Source organism: Crocodylus porosus, unplaced genomic scaffold (assembly GCF_001723895.1).
Source record: "Crocodylus porosus isolate Cpor-Errol unplaced genomic scaffold, CroPor_comp1, whole genome shotgun sequence".
Taxonomy (NCBI): domain Eukaryota; kingdom Metazoa; phylum Chordata; order Crocodylia; family Crocodylidae; genus Crocodylus; species Crocodylus porosus.
Genome location: NW_017728948.1, coordinates 9,814,548 through 9,834,897, shown reverse-complemented (window position 1 = coordinate 9,834,897; position 20,350 = coordinate 9,814,548). Strand labels below are relative to the sequence as shown.

Sequence of the window (20,350 nt, the reverse complement as noted above, 5' to 3'; positions counted from 1 at the left end):
AATGAACAAGAACACCGAACTGGGGGTATCCACACCAGGAAAATATAAAAGCAGCAACGTCTTATAAAACAAAATGAACTGCAGTGTCACTGAATAGGGGAGAGAATATTACCATGTGCAATGTTTTTTCTATTGCAATTTGCAAAATTTCTAACTAGAAAATGTTTGTAATATTTCTTTGTCCTAATTTGCCTCTTCGAAATGATCTTTCCCATGCTACCAGGGGAGAATAATTGTAAATAGACTTTCATGACTTTAGATGGCAGTTTGAGCAAACTTTCCTAGCAGAGGAAAAATCTATAAAATGTGCTAGAAAAAACTCCTCCAGCACACCTGAGTTTTAATCCTGAGTTCTAGGACAAAAACATATTCTGGTGCTTAGCAGCACAGAATGTGAATCTGATAATTTCAAAGGACTCACCTGAAACAATGAAAAGGATTGTGAAAATACATGTTTTATCATTGTAGTATAAGAAAAAACCATTGATTTGCTATTTGAGGTTTATAGCAGGTTTCTTAAGTGACCTGTCCAACAAGAAGTCTATTGATAGCTCTCAAATGGATGAAGTGACATTCTGGAACCGATTTAGAGTGATGGTACAGCCATTTTCACTGATTTTAATACGAAAAAATGTATCTGGATACCTTTTGCTGCTTTGAAAAAGATCAGACCTAGTGCTCAAGCTGCACACTGCCTGAATACTGCAGATGCTGGCTTACAATGGATAATATTGATCTTATTTTATGTGGCAACAATTCAAAGGGGAAAACAATTCTGTATAAAGTAGAATTCTGCAACCATCTTTTATTCTGGATTCCCAGTTTTTCTATCATTTTAAAGCAAACCAACCAGACAAGAAAGACTTACTTCTTGTATAGAAATAGGCAGGAACAGCACACACAGCCTAATGTCGCTAGAATGTCAAAAAGGGTTTGTCTTATGTTCTAAAATCCATAACTGGGCATTTAAATTGCCTGATTTTTCAAGTGCCAAGTGCTCAGCGGCTCCCAGTGATCTCATTTGGTATATAAAAGCAGAAATATAACCTTAGCACTCTTGCTGGAGTTCCCAATATCCACCCAGAGTTTGAAGCAATTCTGTTATCTTGCAGAAGCCTGAATGAATTTACCAAACTCAGTGTCTCCGTTACATTATTACGTTAGCTGGAGACGTGCTATGTAAGTGCTGCCCAAAATTAAAGAGCATTATAAAAGGAAGTTAATCACAGCTTAAGATAGCTGCAAGACATTGTTTATGTGCACAAGACTATCAAACTTAAAACACTGGAGTTTGAACTACTGGCCATTTCCCCTTTATAACTTCCATGGTTTTGTTAAACAATTGTACCTGAGACTGTCCCTTTATGCTCGAAGTGAAATGCAAGTGTGCAACTGCTATGCTTCTTTGTCCTAAGTCATTATAGTGAGGATTTTTGGAGAAAAATGCCTGCACATGATGTTCCTGCATGCATTTCCTTCTTGGTGCAGCCAGCATCTATCACCTACTTCCTTTCTTCCTTCGTGCCTACCAACTTTAATTTTACATTAAAAGCAAGATGGGGAGCCGCAGAACAACACCTCCCCTCTGGTAATGGCCAGGTGCAATTCCCATAAGCGGCATTCTTCCATATGCATGCATTTTATCAGGAAATGAGCAGAGTACTTTAAATCAAAGGCGTTGCTGGGGCTGGCCTATCTGCAATCATTCTTATTTGCGAACTAAAAATGAGAAATGAATGCTGGTCTAATGCCTTTTCCTCCCTGAGCAGATGAAGTACAGACAGCTAACTTTGCCTTCCAGTGCCTAGACCAAAATGACTACAACCAAAAACCCTACAGCTAACTGATGCTGCTTTCTCAATTAGCTCTATGCACGTGGCAAACAAAGATGTGAAATCATCAACATCTTTTAGACTCACAGAATTACAGGCTGGGAAGGGATCTCGAGGGGTCCAATCTCTGTACCAATGCAGTGTTTCATGATGCTGTGAAAATGCTGCCAACAGAAACTGATTAATCCTACTCAGTTTCTGTTTGCAGCACAACCCGTGTCACAAAGGGAATACCCATTTAGGGCATGTCTACACCTTAAAGCAAAGGTGTAATAGTAGCACGCCTACAAACACCTGTGTTAGGTCTAGCCTGGGTACAAATAATAGTGAAGGTACGCAGATGCCGGCTTCATCCTGTTTCAGCATCCAAATCAGTCCTTCCCACCAGGGACATTGGGCAAATACTCTGGTTACCATCATGAGATGAAGCCTGTGCCAACATGACTGCTGCTGTGGTTACTTGCACTAAGTATTTTAAAGCTGGTGTGGATTTTCTGGTGTGAACTCCAATGACACCTTCCTTTCGTTGTGCAGATGCACACAATAGGATTTGTCAGCTTCTGCTCATCATCAAACTCAAAGGCTCAAAGGGACGGGCACACACGACTTGCCCTATTAAGTCAGATGAACAGTTTGTGTATTCTGGTAACCTATATCTAATAGCAGCCAAAACCTGATCCTTCATAAGAAACTTCCTAATGACCTATTAAGAAATCACCTGTAATAGGAACTTTCTTTCTTATTCTATCACTCGCTCCATTATACTTCAAAGCCTGAAGATCAACTTCAGCAGTTTTTAATCTTTTGAGACTTGAGGCACCTCCCCCCCGCAAACTTTGTGATGAGTGGCAGCCCATTTAAAAACTAAATTACGTTGCCTACATGCTTGCAGAGGGCCAGGAAGTGGATGTGGAGGAGCTGCAAGACAGGGGAGAGTCTGATAAGCCTTATCTGTTCATCTCTTTACACCTGGAGATTGAGTGATAAGTCTTAACTGGTTATCTCCTCACACTTCCTGCAAGCAGAGGCACTCTGGTTTAGGATCACTGGTTTACATGCTTAGTAAGAAAAACATGTTCAAGCTAATGGGAATTAAGCAGAAAATTTCAGTATGGGTAGATCAGTCTATTATTGCCTGCTGTGGGTTAATTTTTTGTTGCAACATCTTCTAAAACACCGAGTACTAGCCACTGCAAGCAGCAGTGAGCCACTGATTTGAACTGGCATTGAAGCTTTTGCGTTCGCTTTCTTATAGCTTTTCTAATCCTTTTCTGAATCAGTAAGGCCACTGTGTTCAGCAACGTCTTGTAGTAATGACTTCTGCTGGTTGGTCAAGCATTGCATGAAAAAAATCCTTGTAGCAGTTTTAAATATTTCTTTTCCCTCTTGTTTCTTGCAAAAGCATAAATAGGACTTTTAGGCCCTGTGTACACCGTTCTCTCTCAGTTGCATCGCCTATGATATCTGTTCTCTCTTAGTGGTCTTTATGTTCTCTCTTTCTCCATAGATCCTTCCATGACTGTCCTACAGTCTCCAGACATGTGTGCCCCTCTATTTTAGCTGTATTTTTTCTCGGGGTATGGACCGTAATCAACTTACCAAAGGAAAAAAAATAGGATGGGCATTATCAGGTCTCAGCTGCTCTGTGGTAATTTCCCATGTGCATGCTCTTACACCATGGCAAGTGGAAGGTAAACTGCCCCCACTTCATTAAGGGGTAAGCCACCAGCATTTTGCTTCCATTGCCCATGGAAGTCATGCTAACTGGCATAGCGATGGGGGAATTCTCCATAGCGTTTTCTATTCTGCTCTTTACACAGTCTGATATTTGGGGTAACACCACCATCAAGCATTCAAAAATCATATGGTAGATTCCCCTCAAATTACATGATTTAAAAAAATGACAGTTTTGGGGTTTGTATTACTTGCCTCGTTTCTTAAGTAGGGGCTGATGTTTTACCTGCGATTTCGACTTGTAAGATGGCACCCCAAGTGAGGAAGGCACGAGGGGCCCAATCCTTGTTGTGGCAGTGCAGCCCTCATCCTTTCCCTGCCACCTGCCCTGAAGTGCATGTGCCACGCAAAATAGCCTTAGTGTGCCATGCTCTGGCACCAGTGCCAGGGGTTGCCTACCCCTGTTCTAGAGTCTTGAGAGCTTGTAATCTGCAGGTTTTTTCCCACAGTTTGAAAGGTGGGAAATGTTCATTAAAAAAATAAATAAGCAAGCTGAAATTTTCATCTAATAGAGTGACTCCAGGAGCTGAGGCTTTCAGAGGCATTAAATATCCTGAGTCTTATGAGAAACAGCACAAGAATTTACAAAATATTTGTCTGCTTTTTAACAGAGGTTTTGTCCCTCTGATGAACCAGAGTTAATTTAGAATAAAAGTGTGTGCGTGTATGTGTGCGTGCATGTGCACACATGCATGTGCATAATTCAAATGATTCTACACAACCCTCAATACCTTATATTTGACAAAATACCCATTATTGGCATCTTGAATTGTGATCCTGAAAGAAACTGCACTGGTTATTTTTCCTTTGCAAACCGTAAAAATGTAAATCAGCAAGTAAAATTGCAACCGATTTCTTTTTGATGACGCACATGACAGCTGGGCAAGTTGGTTTTGAACTTTCATTGGCAAACTGTCATATATGCTTTGCAGCAGTGCTGAAAAGAATGAGCATTTTGTAGGATTATGGCCAACTCAATGTGATTGTGTTGTTTGGCACTTAGGTATGGCTTTGCCAAGATTGGGAAAGAGGTTAAAGAATGGTCATGCTATGCAACATGAGCTAACTTACACCTAACTACTAGTTCGAGTGCAAGTGTGGAGGCAGACTCATACCTTTGGCAGGCTTACTTGTCCTGCTAAAGCAGGGGTGGGCAAAATGCAGTCCAGGCCATTCTATCCAGCCCGTGGGGGCCCCCCCAGAATTAAGAATATGCATATTTATCTGCCCCTTAAGAATATGCATATTTATCTGCCCCTGGCTGCCTGTCTTACAGCCCTTAGTGGCTTGCCAGAACTCAGTGCCCAAAATTATTGCCTGCCCCTGTGCTAAAGGCACTACTTGTATTGGCATTATGATTACAATTTGACTCAGGTGTAGCCAGTTTGCATTAGCAGGCACAATCCGAAACTTCCCCTTTTTTATCAACCAGAAAAGGCCCAAGTGGCCTTGTCTGCAAAGCTACGGAGCACATGTGCCTCCTACTGAAGTTGGACATATCTGCAGAAGCCCAGCACTTCTGAAATGTCAAGTCACTTCCTTGAGACTTATTTTAGGATGCTCATCTGAAAACATCAGCCATAGGCACGTGGAATACAAATATTCTTTTACTTCTGCGTAGCTAAGGTTTTAGCAGAACATTTGCCAAGTAATGTACCCTACTAGTTGATGTTATGTGAACAGAGAACCAACATTACAGAACCAAATTCAGGCTTCAAACAAACTCATGTGACGCCTGACAAAGCCGAAACCACTGACAGATCACCGAAGCTCTACACCATGACTTATTCAATATCAAGCCCACTTCTCAGTGTTCAAACGTGCACATTGCAAAACCCCAGTACTCTGTGCCACTTCCTTTGAATTTGCAGCAGAGGTCAAGACCCAGTCCGCGCCCCACTTCCTTTCAGCAATCCCAAATGTTACCGACAGTGGTAGTACGGCATGAGAATACTTGCACTGACTCTACCCTGAACCTGAGGGTTTCATTCATCCTTGACAAGACAATAACTCTCCTGACAATTAAAGTGTACATTACCACTGAATCAAATACGTCAGAGTGCACAGTTAGGTGGAAACTGTTACTGAAACGAGTGACAAGGCTGCAGGTGCTATTTTGTCTAAGACAAAATTCAGAAATCTACAGCATTCAGGCTAGATCTGCCCACCAAGCAATTTAATCCAACCTACAAAGCTTGGATATTGGAGGCATTGTGGTGGTGGGGCAATTCTGCAGTGGGTTGCATGCACAGGAACAAAAAGTGGTGGTGGCCAGGTTGTAAGTGCTAACCTGCTTTGGACCAAGTTGTATTATTTTGGCCTCCAGCTCCTTACAGGATGCTGACCACCACTCTACCAACAAAAAACTCAATATAAAGCATGAATTCAAAATGACTTTCCCCTCACAAAACAAATAATTGCTCATCCCTACGTGACAGATCCTTGATGACTCGGCCAGAGATTCTCAACCAGGTGACATGAGAACCTTTTAAGGGTGCCATAAAATATTACCACCGATAGGTGTGCAAACAGCCACTACATATGCTTCGCAAGATAAACTCAGGGATTTCAGATAGCAGTCCACAGTGTGAAAATCATTCTCATCCGCTGTGGTCTGAATTCTTTTGCAACAGAAAAATTGCTCTATTAGCTATTGCTGTAAAGCTAAAAACTAGCAATTTCTGAGGAGTTCCTTGAGTCTAAAATACTGAACTACGCATTTACTTGTATAATGAGAACAACTACAGTTGCATCAGATAGGATGAAAAAATGTTGGAAGGGATACAGACCTTTTCACTTTATGGAGCAAGTAAACCAGCAATGCAGTGAGGTTATAAAGAGGCTTTGCCAATGGATAGAGCAGTCCCCAACTGCCCACTACAAGGTTTCTCCCAAACTCCTCTGAAGCGCTGGCCATTTTCCTAGGCACTACATTGAGCATGACTTTGGTATGACTGCAGGGCCTGGTGGCAACTTGGCGGAGCTACTCGTGGCAGGGTAGCTCCTATAAAATCCCACAATCATAGGCACTGACTTTTATTTTTCTCAGGGGCGGAGGGGCCTAAGAAGATGGACATTTGGAAAGTTTTATGCCTTTCAGGTGACAGCCTTTTGCGAGGTGGACCAGGGTCCTCAGGCCCCCATGTACTTGGCATGTCTGAACAATGTTGCAAACTCTAGAGTAAGGCGAGTATAGAGTGTCCAAAACCCTAGCCCCCACTGCCTTGTGGATACTCCTTGGTTGAAGAAAGGGCAAGGGACATATATCCCTGACAGAAACATGCCCTCGCTCAGAAGTTAGGCCAGGGGTGGGTAAAATGCAGCCCGTGGGCTGGATGCAGCCCGCCAGGCCATTCTATCCAACCCGCAGGGCCCCGTCAAAATTTAGAAAATTAATACTTATCTGCCCCTGGCTGCCTGTCGTGCAGCCCTCAATGGCTTGCCAAAACTCAGTAAGCAGCCCTCTGTCCAAAATAATTGCCCACCCCAGTGATAGGCAATCAGCAGCAGTTCTTATCTGTTGCTCTCTGGCAGAAGCTACAACTATGGAGGCAGTGAACATCTGGACTCAGTCTGGCCTTTGGGATTGTCTCAATGGTCTCAAGAGGGAATGGTAGGTTTGAGGCAGCTTCCAGTCCTCTATGCTTTTGCCTAGGCATCCACATTGAATGTCTCGGTGTGATGCCATCTCGCATAGACCTCTCATATCATATACCATCATCTCATATCATAGACATAGACATCTCACATGTACCCCATGATCAGGAAGATAGACTGTGGCCAAGACACTGGGCAGTAGACCTAAACTGTGCCTCTGTTACTGTTTCATTGTGTAACCTTGGACAAGTGACTCTACCTACTTCCATCTATATAATGAGGATCACAGGGCTCACCCATCTCACAGACAGGCTGTGAGGCTCAGTGCTCTGTAAAGTCTATCAAGACACTCAAAAAAGGGGCATCTGTAGCCGTAGAAGACATTGATTGGAATATTGCCACCACACCCTCGTGTATGCAGACGACGTTATCTACCCACCTGGGTGAAATCTTTCCTTTACTGAAATAGCTGGCCATTGTGCCATCAACTTTAACGACACCAGGGTTTCATCTTGTATACTTTTAGGGCCCCCATTGTTGCAGATTTGAGGATGCCCATAGGCATTAATGAATTTATCCTCAATACTGCTGGGAAGTAAGGAACCATCTTTGTCCTGGGATTATTCCATCTGTTTTCTGATCTCATAACTACTACGCAACAGTCTAAGGAAACAAGCAGCAATTCTCCCCTGCGATTTTAGGGGCTATATTTAGCCAATACAGAACCAGCCTCTCGGCACTTCTTTTTCTTAAAGCTGCCTCAAGACAGCTTGAACACAAGTTTATCGTGGTCAGTACCACTCCCCAATACAATACACAGCTGAACAAATGTCTATTGGCAATGCATTACAGTTGGTACTATCAGTCACTGCTGTTGCTAAAAGCTACAGGGTCTAGAGCGCTAGGTTAGAACGACAGCACTATGAGGCCACAAAAAAGACGTGCCACCAAAGCTCTTTGCTGCCTGAGAAGCAGCTCTGGCAACATGGGTTTACGTGACAGCATGAAGACTGACTCAATTATTGTAATGCCGAGGCCCAGATCAGGACTAGTACCACTTTGTGCAGGGCACTGGCACACACAGTCTCCACTCCAGTCTGAAGAGGCTCTGGGTGTGACACGAAAATGGAGAATACAGTGCAAGGGAGCCAGAAGTTGGGAGCAGATGTGTAGGAACACCATGTTGCACCTGTTGACTGTGTGCATGATTTGTAGATTTCATATTTAAAGGGAGAGATCAAGATTAACCAGTCACTAACAGTGTCTGCACAGCCATGATCATTCAAGCACTCCATTCTTGGCTTGTAAAAACTCAAAAGCTCAAGACCTCAAAAGGAGACTGGACGCACACCTTGCTGGGGTGATTTGACCCCAGCTGTCTTTCCTGCCCAGAGCAGGGGGCCTGCACCCAATGATCTCACCAGGTCCCTTTGAGTCCTAAACTTCAGTGAATCTTCTTTTCAGAATTATACAAGGCTAGAAGGATAAAGAAATTATTTCAGTGTGAGGACCAGATAGGACAAAACAGACTTACTACAGAGAATTAGGAGAACAATTCTAGCAATTGAGAAGCATGGTACACAGCCAGCTCTTACAATGGAGTTACTAAAAAAAAATGCACCCTTTACTACACTTTTCTTGTTTAAATACACAGTCCACACGGCATACCCATTAATAAAGCACTTTAGAAAATGGAGCCAGCAGAGAAACCGAACCTCTGGAGGGTGGAACAAACAGAACAGACAACTGTGACCACCGGGCAGTGAACAGAGAACTGTCTAGCTGTTCAACGCCAGCCCTTCCCAGTTGCCTGTTGCTAAATCACATTAAAAGCAGCTAAAAATCCATGAAATATTTTCCTGGTGTTACTTTCCCCATATAAGCAGTTACCACAGGAATATTTACAATGACTGGGGGGTGGATGCAGGTGACAGTGAATGGGACCATTTGTGTTCCTGCAGTCTAGTAAGATATGGCGACAGTTCCACATACAAAGGGGTTGAAGAATCCCTGAAACAGAACAATGTCCTCACTTTAGGATCTCCCAAAACAGGTTAGCACTGCTTGACTGATTAAGGCCTTTGGCTTCGTGCCTTGCATGTGCAGTGATGATCTTGGAGTCAATGCATCATAGGGCTTTTAGTAGAGATGCAGACAATGTCCATTCAGCAGAAGGTCTGTTCTCTTTCTGCCACCCTCAATGGGACTTCAAGTATTTACCAACTGTAATGCATTGCCAGTAAACATTTATTCAGCTGTGTATTGTATTTGGGAGTGGTACTGACCAAGATAAACTTGTGTTCGAGCATTAATCAAGTTTACTAGAAACCTCAATGTTATTCTGGATTCAGACTTACTACCTTTCACCCAAAGCTCAGGCTAATTTATTTGGCTGTAATCTCCAAAAATTATGAAGACTGCTTTCACTCCTATAGAGACTTACACTGGCACTGTCGTAGCAACAGATGAGAACAGGTAAATTCTAAACACAAGGAAATACTCTAGAGAGCTGACATACAAAACTAATGCTAGGATGACCCCAGAGACATACAAGGCTACTACAGATGTATTCAATGATCTTCCCAGGCCCCAAATCTTGGCATCTGAATCACTGACTTGGCCAAGAGTCTTCGAAATATTATCAAGTAGCACCCTCTGGACCAACCCCTGCAGTGCTTACTCAGCAAAAAGGCCCCACCAAACAAGTTCAATCTGACCTGACTGTAGTCAGCCTGCTGAGTCATTTGAGATTTTGCATTTTAAGAAACAGTGGAAATGAATTTTAAAAATTGGAAATGAATTTTAAACTGCTGGGTATGTGACTTGCAATAAAATATGCTAGATGTTCAGACAGTGGCCCTTTTAGCAACTTGGCAGGAGACAAAGACCAGCTGCTTATTTGTATGAAATGTGTTATAACAAAGTCTCAGATTTATTCATATTAACTACAGGGACTACAGATCCCATCATGCAAAACTTCAGTCCAATGGGAGTGGGTACTGGAACTTTTTGATGCCCTGGGCCAAGTATGGCCAGCCCTGGCTGCAAGCAAAGTTGCTGACTTGCATTACAATCTTCTGAATAACAACTGGCAAAAAGATACATGCAGGGGAGAACATGCAACATGCATTTCATTTTTACTCAACGCACACTTCATGATTACTATTAATGATGTAGCTACAGAGGAATTTTGAGTAAATGTATTTGAAGAATGGAGTTTGCACGGAAAGGGTAAAGTTGGGAATGGAAAAACTGTATGAGAGTTTCCTTTTCTAAAAATTAATTCTGAATGAAAATCCTGCTGGACCTGGGGTCTCAAACATCTGGCCCATGGAGCTGTGTCGTGTGGCCTGCAGAGCTCCTGGAGGACCTAGGAATTTGTGGGCAGGGCTGCTGTCAAAATATAGAGTACATAGCCTTGTTGGGAATACCTGCTGTGGGGGGAGTGATAGCTGCATTAGCCCCTATAACCATTGCTTGCCCTGCAATGAGCCCCACAGTCTGACTCAGACTTAACACCCCTGATCTCGACCTGCTAAAAAGAATCCTGGGACAAAACACGTCTACAGCCTAGCGTCCACTACAACATTGGCAAGTGCATCTACAGCCCGGGCTCCTCTGCTTTGCCAGCGCCCTCCTTTCTACAGCAGTTCCACCACCAATGCCAAGCAGAATAAGGCCTCTGCAGCTGGTTGGCAGAAGATGCATGTAAATACTCCTGTGCTTTCTGTTGTGGTCCTCACCAGCTGGGCACACTGCATGCTCTGACAGCCCCACTGCTGCCTGGAGCTGGATGCAACTGCCACAAGTCCTCATGCTCCAGCGGCTTGGTGGCGGTTGCTGTCTGCTGCTACAATGTCTGTTGGCAGAGGCAGGTAAACACAAATTAGGCCTATGTTACATCCGTCAAGATAAGGTTTTTTCCCCATCGTACACACAACCTCACGTTCTGACTTGACCACCAACTTTGTCTGACAATGGGATCACGACCCGTACCCTGGCCCTGATCTAAATCTCGCGTTTTGAAAAGGCAGCCTCATTGGAGTTCAATGTCTTCATCTGTCAGACAAATGCAGCGCTGCTGAAGATGCATCAGTTCACTACTGAAAAACCTTTCCAAGCTTTCTGAAGACACTGCTACAGACAGAATAGTTTCCCAAGAGCTTCTGTTCTAACCTTATAAAAATCCTTGTAAAGCTGACTGAACATTACCAGTCCTGATGAACTGCCAATACTTCAGAGAAATACACGAACTGCATGAAAGACTTGCTATATTTTAGGCCCCAGGATAAATGCAATTGGTATATATACCGGTGCCGATCATTGCCCTTATTCTTTATTAACTATCTGGGATGAGTGCTTTTTAAAGTCATCGCTCATCTTCTGACGTTTATCTTTATAGAAGGTTCATTTCTACTGCATGCAACCACCAGTTAATCCCCACTTGAGTCAATCAATTCTTAGTCTGGCAAAACTCAATTATCTTTCACCACAACTAAACACAGTATTTCTACTCACCATGTTAGGAACGCACAACAGAGAGGAGCAATCTTACACAACTTGAACAGACACGCTCATCTGGCTCACTTCTGCATATGCCCACTAGTACCATCATGCATAATAAAGCCATTAGTAGTGCGTCTTGGCTAATGGCAGAGGCTCAGCCAGCAAACAAAGCTTCTTTGTAGGTCCTACATTAATACGGTCTAATTTTTCAAAACAGGGACCTAATAAAAGCTTCTTTTCTGCAGCATAATCCCAAAACCATTACTGGGCCCAAGTAGCATCAGCTATTCTTATAAGGCCATAATTAAACGCACTGCTGTGATTAAAATTCGTTTCTACTTTTCCTGAAGTGCCTTCCTGTATCTCCAGAATAAGTGTTTTTGCCCCTTCCCATCACATTTTGTTTTGATAGCTTGAAGTTAATACATTTATTTCATTTACTTCCTTGCTTTATTTATACCATATTTTTAGCATACCACATGCCCCCCAAATAAGACACACGCAAGTTCTTTTTGGAGGGGAGAATATAGAAAAAAAAAGATTTTTTCCCCAGTCACAGCTAACTTGTGACATAAAATAAGTTATTCTGGAAATAGAGCGTCCAGAAACGTGGCATCGCAGGAAACCTGGATGAGATAAAAGGAATGTCCTGGTTTTGCAAGAAGTCTAGGTCACAGAGCCTTGCAAGGCAGTAGCAAGACTGTTTCTTCTTTATTTTAAGTAGTACTTTATATAAGTTTCTGTACATAACAAGGACTTGTATCCACACCACAAGGCTCATCAGGATACTACTGATGGCATGCAGTGCTCACTTGCCCTGTGCTAGTTCAATTGCTGCTTCAGGCACAAGCTACAGTCCTCAGCTAATAGCTACATTCGTTAGCACCTGTAAGAAGATTAACACTGGACTCGATCCCCTCTGTCTGCTGGGCCAGAGACAAGAGAAAGCCATTTGACAGCCATTAAAGCAGTGGCTCTGTGCTTCTATTCTAGCGAAGAAAAAATCAGCTTCCCTGCTTAACACCTATACCCCATTTTTGGAGGGGTAATCTGGTGGGAAAAGATGCACATGGTACGCAAGTGAATACAGAGTATTTATGCTCTTAAACCACCTGGATCAAGAGGATCTTTACACAAGTTGCAATGAGTTTCAAAATATCCTTTTTTGTTAACTGCAGCCCAGATAAAATGAACACTGCAAAATTGCTTTGATGTGGTGCTGTTGGATTGCAACAATTTAAACACAGGAGTAAGCATTTAACTGTAGTCTTTTGTATTTAAATATAATTGTAAAAGCTTTTAAAGGTTATTAGTAAAGAAAAACATGACAAAATAATTAAACAGTGAGCAGTAATTAGATGTCATGGGAATTGTACTGACACCAAATGTTATCACTCAATACTCGGACTGAAGTAAAAATGCAACATCCAAACTTATACGCGCACATACTTTGGAATGGCGTTTCCATCCAAAGCTCCGATTGAGCTTTACCAAGGTGGGTTGGCTTTACTACCCGTATTATACAGGTAGGGCTTCAGATAATAAGAAGTTAAGACCCACCTTTTCAGGAGTAAATCCATTTTGAGCATTCATATTTAGATACTGCAGAGGATAAAAGAAGCTGCTAGCGCTCAGCACGCCCAGAAACTAGGGCCAAGGAAGTTTAAGTCACACTTCCAAAATATCTGGAGTCATAGTTGGAATTGAATTGTCACTGAATTGTCTGCAATAAGAGAGTGAGTTAGTGGTGAGCTAAGGATTGAAATCCCAATTCCTGGCTCCCACTGCAGAAGCATACTTGATAACATTTTTTGGGTAGTCTTCTGATACAGCAACACAGTGACAGATGCAGACCCTCAAAAGTGCTTCTCATTGTCCCAACTTATTTTTGCTACGTGCTACAAGTGCTAGGACATTTCTCTTAACTCTCTCTTAACAAAAATTAGGGATGGCTACTGAAAGATAATATTAGAAGGATGCGCTTAGACCTCCCAGTGAAATCCTCTCTGCATGCAATCAATTTTTACTTCCTTTTGGTCTTTCACTCTCTAAGCAGCACAGAATTAAAGCAGGTAGGGCAGCCTATTGTGAAAACATTAGAAGACAGGTTATTTGGAAGACATCCTATTTTACTCAGCAACTTTTTGATTAAGGTGCATGTGAAAAAGTGCTCAGCTTCACTATTTCTAAGGTCTTGTCTTCTCTGCTTCTCAAGGACATTTTGAGAGAGCAGAAAGCCAAAAAAAACACAACAAAGAAAAACCGTGGGCAAAGTATGGTCCTTAGGGAAGTGTGTGTAATGGGGCTTCAGCTTGAGGGTACCCAGAATACACAAGCATACAATCAAGTTTTGCCCCCAAATACCAAAGGTGGACTTGGGAACAACATTCAGAAATGGAATATTAAGAGGCATGCATTGGATCCCACAGCACTCTACTCCCATGAGAAGTACTAGATCTATTTATTGTTAAACAGACTTTTATTTTTAAAGGCTGACCCTTAAGGCTGGTTTGAAAAACAGTGAAAACCATGCTGTGAAAGGGAGAAATGGGTTGCTAGGAGAGAAGGCAGAGTAGAACTAGACAGGGGCTTCCATAGGTGGCTGTTCAGAAGATGAAGCTCCCCGTGGAAAGATGCCATCCTGTTAATGCATTGCAGTTTTCACAAAATTATTTTAACTAGTGAAAGTGCATTTGAATGTTAAAATAGGCCAGAAAAAAATCCTCAAGTTATTATATGAGAACTGAACATTAAAAAGTCTACCTTCTTGCTTGGACAAGAATAAAACTGAACTGTCACACTTCAGAATTCAGTAAACTGGCTTTGTTTTTTAAGGTACCAGATAATTTAAGAGACACTTTTGCAAAATCTTAGCCCTAGATTTCCTGTTTCTGTTCAAGCCAACTGCATTTTTCTATGGCTGTCCATTTAAGTTTGGCTAATGCTGAGTGCATCTGAAAGCTCACTTATATTTCCAAGATAAACAAGTCCATGGCACACAGATGTACAATCTGCCACGGGATAAAAGATAATAGGGCTTTACTATGCATCAACTATCTAGGTGCACACTCTTACCCTGATAAGTAGAAATTAAACTGCAATAGCTTCAGTGAAGGTGGGTTAAACTACTACACCGTAGCTTCTACTTACAACAGGGTAAAAGCATGCATACAGGCAGTTACCACAGAGCAGGCAATGCACAGTAAAACTAGACCCTTATTTGGTAAATGCTAAATTGTTCATCTGCTCATGCCTTTAGTAATTGCCTGTGTAGCTTGGTGAACAAAGTTACTTGTGAATCCTCATTCCGTACGTGTTCACCTTGACCTAGGCATCGTCTCGTTGACTTTAACGTGCACAAATTGAATATAAGCATTAGCAGAATCAGGGCCTGTCACCTGGTCTAATGCCACAACACAGGAACTAAAGACGGACTGGTGAACCTGAACCTGGCTATACCAGGTGATAAGACAGTTTGGTTCTGACTATACCAGTTATGTTAAAGTGGGCACATCTACATGTTCATTAATGCGCCGTAATTACGTCAGATTAAGTTTATTACCCGTGGGCATCTATACACGAGCGCAGAGGCTGGAATTAATAGAGTCTGCTGGAACATGGCAATTACCGCACTCCAGCAGTCTCCTGCATCTTGTATATCAGTGTCCCTGCACTTAAAAATGGTGGTGGAGGACCTTGAACTAAAGCTTGTCGAACAGGGATGCTGATACATGAGATGCAGCAGTGTTTTAATTAAAGGGACTCTCAGAGCCGCTCTAATTAAAGTGCTGCCCCCCACCACATCCCCGAAGCACAAGTAACAGTGCACTGAAATTACAGGTACAAACTTAATGTGCCGTAATCAGCACCACTGTGCACTAGTGTCGGCGCATGATTTTTTTGACACTAGTGCACGGTAGGCTAATTCTATCGTGCATTAGCATGTTTTTTTGCTTGCCATGCTAATGCTCAGTAGAATTAGTCTACCTACTGCACCGTTACTGTCTCATGTAGATGTGCCCACTATGTTGTGGGCTGTGGCTAAAGTGAACAGGCTTTTGGACCACCTTGACACAGAGCAGTGAAAAGATACTGTGCTTGACTTAATGTGAAATGGGCATGTTCTGGCAAAGCTGGTCACAGAGGGAGTACAGATCCAACTCTCTTGTAAGATCCCAAATGGGACTTTGGTGCTTAAATTCTGTCCAACTCACAGAAATCAATTCCCATTAATTTCACATAGCAGCCAAAAAACCCAGTTAGGTGCCCCTGCTTTGGCCTGAAAAACTTTGCAGGCATTTTGGCTTAGGCTTGTGCATGTGCCCATAAACAAGGACCAACATGCTTAACTCCTACTTAAGCTCTACTGTGATGTAGCTGGGTGCTGGAGGTCTGCATATGCCTAATGCCCTGGTCTGTTAGGCCTCTGCAGGTCATGCCTGATTCATGATCAACCCAGGCAACACAGAGCTCAGAACAAAGCACAGCGCATCATATGGTTACTCTTTAGTTGACACTCCCCTAGAAGGGGAAAATCAGTCCCTGCTGCCAGGTCTGCTTGTATACTCAATGTCAGTCAATTAGCATAAAAAACAGAAATAATTCTGGCAGCAGAGACAAGAACTGCCCCTTGCCCCAGAAGTCCCACTGGACTACTGGGTCAGGCACTCTATTGCTTTCTTGCTTCTAAGAAGGCCCAGCATCCAAGCTTCTACAGGAGAGATGGACACTCTGAAACCCTTCACTCTCCAAGCCTAATCCATAACCTAATGGTTAGGGCACACTCCTGAGAATTGGGAGACTGCTTTTCAGTGCTGTCACTGTATTTAGGAGCCCCCTGGCTATTCTGAATCCTGAGAGGACAGAGGTGCTAGTATGCAGCCCAACGTCAGAAAGCTGAGCTGAGGAGCAGTTCAAAACACCCTTGCACCCACAGGCTTCCTGCAGGAATCTCCCCACTCAGCAATCAGGCAATGTAGACCACTCTTTGGAAGCAGCTGTCTCCATTCACGGTATGAAGGGTCCAGGTGCTCAACCCTGTTGATTCGGTTCACTCTCTTCAGAAGAGTCACTTGGTTTGGGGACACTGCAACGGCTGAGAGGAGAAAACGACTATTTGATCTGTCTCGTCACTCCCACAAATTTTTCTAAAGTTAGACACTGCTTCAACAGAGAATTTTAAAGGAAAGTAACTGGTCTTAAAGGATATTAACCCTTTAAGATGGAGATGGAAATCCCATCTCTCAGTCGTTGTTGCCCCTGAACATGAAGAAGCCTCTGCTCACCCAGGTTATTCTTCGATTCCCTCTCTCCCATTCCCCTTCCTTCCATTATGTTCTTTTTTCTCATCACTTTAATCTAGATTCCCTTTTGTTGGGTGCACAGCTCCATATTTCACTGAATACTGCCCATTGATCCACCAACCTGAACTCGATAAGCTCACTACAGGTGAGGCTAATGGAAATTAACACCATTTTTTTTAAAACTAGACGAAATTTATGTTGTGTCAGTATCCAGCCACTTTCACTGTAAATATTGCTCCAGGTTTGAGCAATCGGGTTTCTAGAACATCCATAAGGGAGAGTTTTCACTTGGCAAATATTTTCGAATTATTTCTGAATAACATATAAAAACATACAGGTTGGTAAGCCCATACTGCAATTCACTTCTTAAAGGAAGAATGAATTTTAAGTGTTGTATTATAGAATTGTACCCAAGGCTGACCCAAGCAGGTCAAACTAGAGTATAAACAAGTTAGGGAAATTGTAGGGTAGTAGATTATATTAACTTTTCATGCCAAAAGTGTTATCCTGCTTTCTGAGGATGGCAGAAGCATTGAACTTCGCATGTCTTAGCTCTTAAGAGCACAAAACAATTAAAAAAAAAAATATGGCTGCTCCTGTTAACAAAACATGCAATGCAGCTAAAAGTCATTCTGCAGGCTACCATATACAGTTTTCTACTGTAGGCTCTTCTGGCATGAAAGAATGCTTGTTAAGATCAAAGAGACTGGATCTGCTGGCATCTGTAACAGCATCTCCAAAGGATTTGTTCTATACCCAGTACACCTTTGAAACTAGCTTGTGGAACAATGGGTAAGAGCTTGAATGCTAGGGCTATTATGTATTTGAGGGTGAGTGGGTAGGAAGTGAAAGGGATCTGAATTACAGTTAAGAGAGCCACACAGTGATAGAAATCATTCCTTTTCTCTGAAGAAAAGACGCATGTTTGCAATCCTGGAGCATTTACGCTTTTTAGAAGCTCACAATGTTTGGTTTCAGTAACCAGAATAGGAGTTAAAATCTGAAGAAGCCTCCCAAAAAATTTCAGGCTAGGAAAGCCAAGAAAAGAGGCCGTAGAGTTACTACTGGAAAGGGTTCCCAAAGCCAAAACGTCCCCCTCACTTAAAAAACCATGCATTTCCTCTGGTAAAGGGAGGCTAGCACAAATGAAAAGCATGCATAGTTGCTTAACTTTGCTTTGACATGGCTGTTTACTTTTTTCCTTTAGGATACTTAACATGTCTCTGTCAGGCTGATTATGCTCCCACACAGGGCTGCACAGCCCCCCAGCTGCAAGCAGTGGGAGCTACATGCTGTGTACACATGCTCCCCACCACACTGCAGGTGGCATGTGCCATACAGGTCCCTCCTGTGTGCTGCGCAGCACACACCCACTATGTTTTACCAGGTAAATGCCCTGCAAAGCACCGCACAAAGTCCATGGGTCCCTTTGGGACAGAAGGGAGGGGAGCCAAGAGACTCCAACAGCAGCGGCAGCTGCCAGAGCAGCAAAGGGAGCATTGCTGCGACAGGGAGCCCAGAGGTCCACAAGTGACCCACAAGCTGCTAGATCAACAGCTCTGCTCTAAGGAAGAGCAGCAAGTTACGTACTTCACGCACATGGCTGCTACAGCGGGCCATCCTGGGAACAGAGATATAGCGAGGGTGGAAGAATTTATCATTTTTCAAAAATGATAGTTTTTTTTAACCACTGAATTGAGGCTCCTTAGATGGCTTTATTTTTATCTAATTGGAATGCAACCACTTTCACTGAAAAATGAGGATGGGTAGTCCTAAAACAAAGACCCTTTAAATAGCTAATACCGAAGGGTTTTGTTTTATTTTGTTTTTGTCAACGAGGAAATATGTTCAAGATGCAATCAGTGTTTTTACCCAGAAGCCTGAGCATTACCAAGTTTGGGGGAATTGTATGATCGAAACACTGCGTTCCTCCTCCAAAAGGGAAAAACATTGAGGAAACAAGACTTTGTATTTGTACTTTTCCTATACACATTCTTCTGGAGAGAGTAAGCATTCATCTTGCTTTTGCAAGACTGACTCTCTGGCAAGGTTTACTGTCAGCTGAATACACATTTTAAAGACTTCTGTTAGCTTATAAGGAATCACAGTCACTTTCTGTCCACTTTAGAGTGGAACTTAACTATTTTACACTGGAAATGTGCATCACTTAAGATACTTCTGAAGCTTTCGTTGACTTAAGGAAACAAGTTTGATGCATCGCTGGTTGTGCAAGCTTAGCTTATTTTGACAACTTTGAATACGGCAAGTGACGAAAAAGTTAATGGCCTAGCAAGTGCTTTATAAGAAAAGATTAAATGAAGCCTTATAACATGGCAAATATATCAGAGCTGCCACAACAGCTTTAGCAAAATGACAGAGTCTGACAGTTTGTGTGATTAGTTTGGTTTCATCAAAGAGGAGTTTGTTTCGAATGGGCAGGATGTTTCATAGTTTCTAGAATGTGGCAATGTCCTCACTGCTCCCTCAGCCACAACCTCTCTTTCCCGAGGCCGATGTGCAAGGGGTTGTTCAAGTAGTCACTGACATTTAAAATTTCCAAGGAGTTCATGACACTGCCCTAACCCAGGATCTCTCCCCTCCCAGCATGGAGGTCTCTCTGTGTCAAACACTCTGCACAGGCGCGTATCCTACCTGCTTTGCAGAGTCGCACCAAAACCGGACAGCATCTTTCCACAAGCAAAACGCACGCAAGCCACCACTCTCCTTGTGACCTGCTGCCCCTTATGTAAGTGTCTTCTTTAGCTTTCACATTCGATTTGCTTTGAAACATGGGCAGGGGGAGAAACCTTTTATTTTGCAGCGGGGCAAGACTCCTGCTCCGCGTCATTTTCCGTGCGGGACAACGGCTATTTGCGAGAAGGGCCCGCAGAGCGCCGGAGGCCTCTGAACTGGCACAGCAAAGCAGCGCTTAAGGCAGCGATGGAGGCTCCCGACAGCTGCGAGGATTTCAGCGAGTGAGATTTTAAAGGTCTCGTGGAAGCACACGGCAAAGTCCAGCCTGCCCAGGAAGACGCCTCCACCCCCAGTGTGATGGGCAAGGTGGGGAAAGGGGACGAAGAGCTCGCCCAACACCACGGTGGGCGATACAGCCGGGCGCCGATGGGAGGCGCACAAATGGGTCACGGGCTCCGAGGAAGCTTTGCCGGGTGCTGCCCTGAGATTTAAAGTCTCCCTCGCCGAAACCCCCGCAGCCCTGGGGGGACCTGGACACACGGAGACGGGGACACACCGAGACCCAGCCACACCCAGACGTGGCCGCACAGGGGCCTGGGCACGGCGAGACCCTGGGAAGCGCAGCCAAGGCCTCCTGCAGCTCCCACCCCGCCTGCCCCTTAGCCTTCTCCCCACCCTGATGCC

General features: G+C 43.4%; 1 protein-coding gene across 4 annotated transcripts in view; it reads right to left on the bottom strand.

The window, feature by feature from the left end:
* Positions 1-20,350, bottom strand: part of KRCC1 (lysine rich coiled-coil 1) — a 35,227-nt gene that overhangs the window by 7,797 nt on the left and 7,080 nt on the right. Inside the window, exon 1 of one of the 4 annotated variants that reach the window (XM_019553243.1) lies at positions 19,625-19,791. The exons of 2 other annotated variants lie outside the window; for them this stretch is intronic. In XM_019553243.1, the coding sequence (XP_019408788.1) occupies positions 19,625-19,763 (139 nt within the window). In that variant the 5' untranslated portion in view covers positions 19,764-19,791. Of the gene's footprint in view, positions 1-333; positions 442-19,624; positions 19,792-20,350 lie in introns of those variants that run through there. One more of the 4 variants, XM_019553244.1, reaches the window with a different exon arrangement.